This window comes from Mus caroli, chromosome 1 (assembly GCF_900094665.2).
Source record: "Mus caroli chromosome 1, CAROLI_EIJ_v1.1, whole genome shotgun sequence".
In the NCBI taxonomy this organism is placed as follows: Eukaryota; Metazoa; Chordata; class Mammalia; order Rodentia; family Muridae; genus Mus; species Mus caroli.
In genome coordinates, this window is record NC_034570.1 from 164,344,433 (window position 1) to 164,351,991 (window position 7,559).

The 7,559-nt window shown below is 35.7% G+C and overlaps 1 protein-coding gene across 1 annotated transcript; it reads left to right on the top strand.

The window, feature by feature from the left end:
- Positions 1 to 3,503: 3,503 nt before the first annotated feature.
- LOC110302283 (olfactory receptor 6K3-like) lies at positions 3,504 to 4,452 on the top strand. The gene is given in 2 exon segments (XM_021173129.1): positions 3,504 to 3,698; positions 3,700 to 4,452. Coding segments are annotated over 2 exon segments (948 nt in total).
- Positions 4,453 to 7,559: the final 3,107 nt, after the last annotated feature.

Here is a 7,559-nt window from a genome sequence, read left to right on the forward strand (position 1 = left end):
GTTGTGGATTTTTAGCAGTCTGAAATGTCAAATATGACATTTCTTTAAGAAAAGAAAACAAGAGTAGTAGTTCTTTTGGACAATGCAACCAAACTTATTATTTGATTCTGTCTATTATATGATACACTAATAACCAAAAGCATACACTTTAAAAACATCTACAACATTACAACAAAACACCAAAGTAAAACATAAACAAATATGATCACCCCTGGGGAAGAAACCAGGTCCCTCAAGTGGTTTTCATTATTTCCTCGGGTACAATACAAGTGAGGTGTGAATAAGGAAGGGGAATCTGCTAGATTTTATAGTAGAAATTAGAAGAGAATCCCAGATGGGAAACTACACTTGCATCATGAGAGGGACCCAAAGTTTGGAGAAATAATGTCTATTGAAGAACAATGTATGGTGAAAATGAAGTCAACATTTTTACGTGATTTCCCATCTCACACTGGACCTGTATGCTTGGATTTATTGAGAGAAAAGTCTGAGGATAAACTGAAACACACAATTTAGAGAAGTGGTTCCTAGGATACTAAGACATTGGAAAGTATAACATCACAACAGTCATCCCTTTGCTAGACTTAGGGACATACTTTCATTCTCCTATGAGCATTTGGATCATTGACATTCATTCATATTTGCAATCATAAATGTATATTCTGTCCTTCTCCTATTTTTTTCTCCCCTTTCTTTCTCAGGGAATACACACAGAGACCTTAATCTCCCACTATAACACTTCATGGTTTTAATGTCACTAATTTTGTCAATCCAAACAGAGGGTACAAACATTAGTTGAACTACTGAAAAGAAAGTTGTTTAGAGACTGAAATTAAATGGTTTCTCAGGAAATAGATGATTTCTGCTCTAAAAACAAATTGTTTCATAACTAAAATCCAAAGACACTCTAGATGCTTCATACTGATATCTGCAATGTACCTGCCAGAGTCATGTTACTATCTCTACCCAGAGGCTACTGATTGCTTTATCCTTCATGTTATACATTGCATCTAAAGTTTCTAATTATCATTAATCCATATGACAGAATCCACTTGGTAAGAAACCCAAATCTACACATACCAAGCTTACATTCAAGTATACAGCAGGGAAGACTGCACATAGGAACTCATTAAAATTATTACAGCATAACATATATAGTGTATATTTAATATAAAATTTAATATTATATAATATTTATAATTATTCACAAAATATCAAATTACACACTTAGAATGAAACAGTCTTATTTTCTTCTGTGTAGGTTTTCAGGCTAATTTCCTGTTCAGATTTCCTACCACACACCACACTGTCTCTATCTGCAGACATGCAAAAAAGGGCAAATCCAGGAGGATCACTTCTTTGTCTTTGCGGTACACTCTGGTAGACTCATGAACAAGAAACAATACATGAAATAGTGAATAAAGTGGTTACCGTGCTTATTAAGGTGAGAACAAATTGGAAAAATACATTTATTGACAAGTTTGGTCCGGAAATCTGAATGGAAGAGTTAACTAATTAATCTCATGAGAAATGATGTTTGTTGTAGTATACAGGAGAAATTCCCCACAGAGTTCATACCTCTTCTTGCTAATTCCTGAGATGAGTGTGGTGTGACTATAACTTGCTTTTTGAGTGATGAAGAAAGGTCCATCATGCAGAGGCCTAGAGAGACTGAGGCGTTCCCCTGTTCTGGATCAGAGGTAAGTAGCATCACCAGTGCTTGCAGAGGAATATTGAATAGGCATATGTGCCACAGAACATCTCGTGGCTCAGTTTCACCACTTGTGTGATGAAAATGATGATCTTATCTCTGTAGAACTTCAAAACAGGTTGCAAGTGTATACACCATGCTGGGGCAGTATCCACTGCAGCCACTCATTATACTAAAGTAGACATTAATTAATTAGTGCTATTGCTAAGCATATCTTCTCATTGTTAGAACATTATGAGCATATATGAACACTCCCCTCCTACAAATTGGGGTAGTTTCAAAACTCAATGAAGCTGAATAATTTGAAGTGTCACAAGTATGTAAATGATAGAAAGGATTTAAGTGCTAGCATTTGATTTATAACGTCCAATTGTAACCACTGTTATGAACTGATTTTATGTTGCGAGAAAGCAGAAGATAGAGAAGTGTTATATGTAAGTGCAAGGCTCCAGCACACAGAGGGTTTTTGTAGTTATAGAAAACAACATGAAAAATGGAATTAAAAGGAAGACTAGAGTAGGTGGATGCTTGTAGATCAAATAACATGGTGTCAAGGTTTGCATATGTTAGCTTGGAGCTCACGAGAAAAATTGTAGAAAAAAAATTGAAGATTTTATAGGCATTTCTAGTTGAAATCCCTTTAAGTTAGTAAGATTATCAAGCAGTATATAAAACAAGAAATTAGGGAGGGAACTTAGGAACTGGGTTCTTGAAGAAGAGTATAAGATGATGTTTATTGATATGAGATAGAAGAGGCAGAGTGAGAAAGGGAGTTGCATCTAAAAATAAATGTAACAAGGCAGACCTGCCTTTAAGAGGCACTTGGAGCTGGAGGCATTGAAATAGAAGGAATGGTACCTGAGGAAGAGAAATGGAGTGTAGCACATGTCAGGCAGGACTGGGTAATAACTATGAATGACTGGCAGAATAGCACCAGCAGGATGCTGAGGGACAAATGTGTAGCAAACAGTTAAGGTGCATAAGAAATTAAGTGATCTGGATTTTATGATTTCATTAGGGGTCTACCTATCTAACAAACCACTGACAATTGTGATGACATGACATGGCCCACATGACTAGGTCAGAGGACAACTTCCCCTTTTTGTTGAAGTAGAAATTCCCTTGTTTTCAGGATGGTGTGTTATATAAGCTGACTTCCTGTTCATTCTCATTTCTATACCTCCCATACCAACAAAGGAGTGCTGGAAATACAGATGTGTACCACTGCACCTGAATTTTTACTGCTTGCTGGAATTGAACTCAGGTTACCCAGCTTGCATAGCAAATACTTACACCTGCGGAACAGTCTCACTAGCCCCCAAGTTTACACTTGAAATTTGCTTAAATCAATACATCAAGTTAATATGTATAAAATACAGTTTGATGTGGAAAACACATAACTGAACCTTTATCTTTTTACCTTTTCTTCATGTTTCATATCATTAATATTGATATATAAGTGTGTTATTATAGTATAAAACAATAGAATAATATGATACAGTACAGCATGTATAGTCAATAGGGATACATAGACGATATGCTGAGATAACTTCCAATAGTTATTGTACCCTGAAAGTGTTTGAAATTTTTTTTAACCTGAAGTTCCACTTCTTCAAGGAGTAAGACGGGGAATACCACCAGATAGCAGTCACTATTCTGAATAGCAAGAAAGTAGATAAAGCATGCACAAACACTTACAATTACTCCCTATGATAGCTTCATGTTTATTTTCTTCTCTGCCTCTCATGAGTGACATGTATTCTTTTCTTTTGCAGCTAGCTCTCCTGGGGACATGGAGAATGGAAGTCTGTCAGCCGTGACAGAGTTTATCTTCACCACCTTTCCCAGGCTCCAGGATGGCAGCCTGCTCTACTTCCTCCCTTTGCTTTTCATCTATACTTTCATTGTCATTGGGAATCTATTGATTTTCTTTGCTGTAAGGCTGGACAGCCATCTTCATAATCCCATGTATAATTTTATAAGTATTTTTTTCCTTTCTGGAGATCTGGTACACCACAGCTACCATTCCAAAGATGCTGTCCAATGTCATCAATGAAAAGAAGTCCATCACCATCACCGGCTGCCTCTTGCAAATGTATTTCTTTCACTCATTGGGAAATTCAGAGGGGATTTTGCTGATCACCATGGCTGTTGACAGATACATTGCCATCTGCAACGCTCTTCACTATCAGATGATCATGACGCCCAGACTCTGTGTTCAGCTCTCTGCAGGCTCTTGCATCTTCGGTTTCCTCATCTTGCTTCCTGAGATTGTGATGATTTCCACTCTGCCCTTCTGTGGACTGAATCAGATCCATCAGATCTTCTGTGACTTGGTCCCTGTGCTGAGCCTGGCCTGCACAGACACTTCTATGATTGTCATTGAGGACGTGATCCATGCAGTAGCCATTATCATCACTGTTCTTATCATTGCTCTGTCCTACGTAAGAATTGTCATCGTGATCCTGAGAATTCCTTCTACTGAGGGTAGGAAAAAGGCCTTTTCTACCTGTGCTGGTCACCTCCTGGTCTTTCTGATATTCTTTGGCAGTGTATTACTCACGTACTTGCGTTTCAATGCCACTTATCCCCCGGTGTTGGAGACAGCAATTGCACTGATGTTTACTGTTCTTGCTCCCTTCTTCAATCCCATCATTTATAGTCTTAGAAACAAGGACATGAAGAATGCAATTAAAAGGCTCTTCTGCCTTCACAAAGTTTGGAACACATCTGAAAGTTAAATTTCAGCCACAGGTTCTTTGTTATAGTTTAAAGTATGTATTTAATGCATTAGAACATGGTATTCCTTTATCTATACCTAGCTCGTTGATGCATTGAAATCTGTCAACTGACCTTTTTGCTTATATAAAAGCATACTATTATTCTCTGTGTCATCATTATAAAATTTGTTCTGAATATAATGAAGTGGTTTAATTTCTGTTTACAGGGTGTCTCTTAAAAATCTTGTTCATACTGATTAATTGGCTTTATTCCCCTGGAAATGTGCTGGGATTTGTATAGTAATAAATATCTATGTTAAAGTGATATTTAATAACCATATAATTTATAGGGTAAAGACAATGGTTTGCAATATTATTACATGAAAAATGACTAAATCAGGATAATTAGAACATCAGTCACCTCATTTATCATTTCTTTGTGGTGAAGATATTCAAAATCTTCTTTTCCAATGATATTTAGCTATACATTATTGTGACTAAAGCTCTTCAGAGCTCCTTTTGTAGCCTTGACCAACTTTTTCTTGTCTCCCTTCACCCACCAAAGCCTCTGTAACCACCATTATCTCTATTTGTATGAGAATAACATGTTAAGATATGAGTGAGTTAAAAAAAATCTTGTTCATTGCTTTTGAGAATAGAATGATATAGCTTAACTAGAGATACACTGTACTATGAGGTATGATGCCTTCAATTTTATAATATATCTTAGATGTAAAAAACCTGTTTATGAATTGTGAATTACCTGATTAGCTAATAATGCATTATAGAATCATATTTCCCACAATAGATAGACAGACAGATAGATAGATAGGAGAGAGAGAGAGAAAATAGATGAAAAATACATAATTATAAATAGAAGATAGATGGATAAATGATAGATATAGATATGTGATAGATTGATAAAATATAGATGTATGACAGATGATAGATTGGTTGATTAAAAAAAACTAGTAGCTATATAGCTGAAGGACAGACAAACAGACAGGACAGGACAGACAGAAGGACAGAAGGACAAATGGATAGATATATTTAGGTTTTAGGAAACCTCCAATACTACCTTCATGGTGGCTGTATTAACTTACTGTTCCATGGCCAGTGCAGTACTGTTTTTTGTTTGTTTGTTTGTTTGTTTTGTTTATTTGTTTGTTTTTGTTTTTCCTCTAGAGATTCATCAGTAGTTTTAGGATATCATTTACTTAATTGTAATTTTTCAAAATCAACTTTTTAACAGTCATGGCATGGTACCAAACTGAAATTTTATTTGCACTTTCTGATCATAACTGAGAGAATTTTCATATAATTTTATGCTAATTCTATTATTTTGGTAGCTGTCTATATATTTTCTTATTTTTATTGGACTGGTTTTTAATTATTATTATTTGTATAATTGGTTTTTATTATTATGTGGGTTTTTTCAAATTCCCCAAGTAGTATACATATTAAGTCGTTGGCAGATATTCGGCAGGTCTCTCCTTCCATTCTACAGGTTACTTCTTCACTCCGCTGATGACTGCTTTGCTAAGCAAAAGCACTTTAGATTTATATATCATGTGTATCTCATTTTTGTATTTTGTTTCCTATATGAAGATAAAAAAATCTTTCTTAGAGCATCTTGAAGTGTTTCCCTATATTTTCATATAGTTGTTTTTAAATGCATAACTTATATTTTCATTTTTTTAGTACTAATTTAACTTTTGAGATTTTAATCTTAGCATCTCACCTCTATTTTTCTCTTTCCCCAAACCAAACCCTTCTACATACCCCTTCTTGGTCTCTTTCAAGTTCATGGCCTTTTCTTAAAATATTACATACATATATGCATGTATATTTTTAATATTACACGGTTTCTGTATAAATGTTGCCTGTAAGTATGTTTCAGGACTGACCATTTGGTATTGGGTAACCAATTGATATGAGTGTCCCTGAGAAACACCATTTCTTTCTCTTTCTGCATCCATTAGTTTTCTGTATTTCTTTGTGTAAAATTTAGGTCTTGTGGGCTTTTCCTAGTTTCTACTGGTATATTTATTATTGCCCCCATTCTGCTCATGTTTATGCAGTAACGATGATGAGACAGTATGGATGTAGCTTCTGACTTTAATAGGAGAAGCAATCTCACAACAACTGTCCCTTGCAATTTTTCTGGCCTTCCTTTTGCAATGTTCCCTGAGCCTTACTTAGGTGCAGGAACTTGTTTTGTAAATATATCTATGGGAAGTAGACCTTACAACTTCTCATTTTGTTGGACTGTGGGTTTCTCTGTGCTATAAAGAGACATTTTCTTGATTATGAGCGAGCACTCTACTTGTCTGTGGGTATAAGAACAAATATTTAGCATATAGTTAGTTTATGCTATTTATGCTAGTTATGCTAGATTAGTAATGAAGTTAGTTTGCCTCAGAGATCCATGACTTCAGTAGCCCTGAGTAGTTGGCTAGGTTTCTAGTAACAGGAATGATTTCTTTCTGGTTGAGCAAGTCTTATGTCCAATTAAAGAGTGTTCATTTCCAAAAAGAGTAATAGTGTAATTCTGGTCATTGTGGTTATTAGGCATCATCGCAGGATAGGACTTTGGTTGCTTTTCTCCTTTGCAAGCTTGCATGGTGCCTTCTTCTACCATGAACACTAGTCTTCAAGGAGGAGGCATTCAGTAAGTTCCAGTTTAGAGACCTCTGGACCTTACATCTGAAGTGTATGGTGTGTTCAGCCATAAGGACTCACCTTCTACCTCTGGGGGGAACAAAGAATAATAGCAATGGTCTGTAACATTTTAGGAGTCTCTTGGACAAGTCTAAGCAATACCTCAAATGAGAGTTTCTTATACCTGGTATTGAGGCTTTTTTAGGTGGTCTTTGGCTCTTAGAGGGATCCCATAAGCCCAAATGAGAAATTTTCATTTAAACTACAAATGTGTAGCAATATGCAGACTTATGTTTTCTAGGTATTTTTAAGGAAGATATTTAATCGTATGATTACTTAGGACTTTTTGTATATCCTTTCTTTTATTTTTCCCCTTTCCTCACTCTGTATTTACTTTCCTCTAACATCCCTACTTAGAGCTTCTTTTCCCCCCCATTTTCCTGATCAGAATACTTGTATCCTCCTAT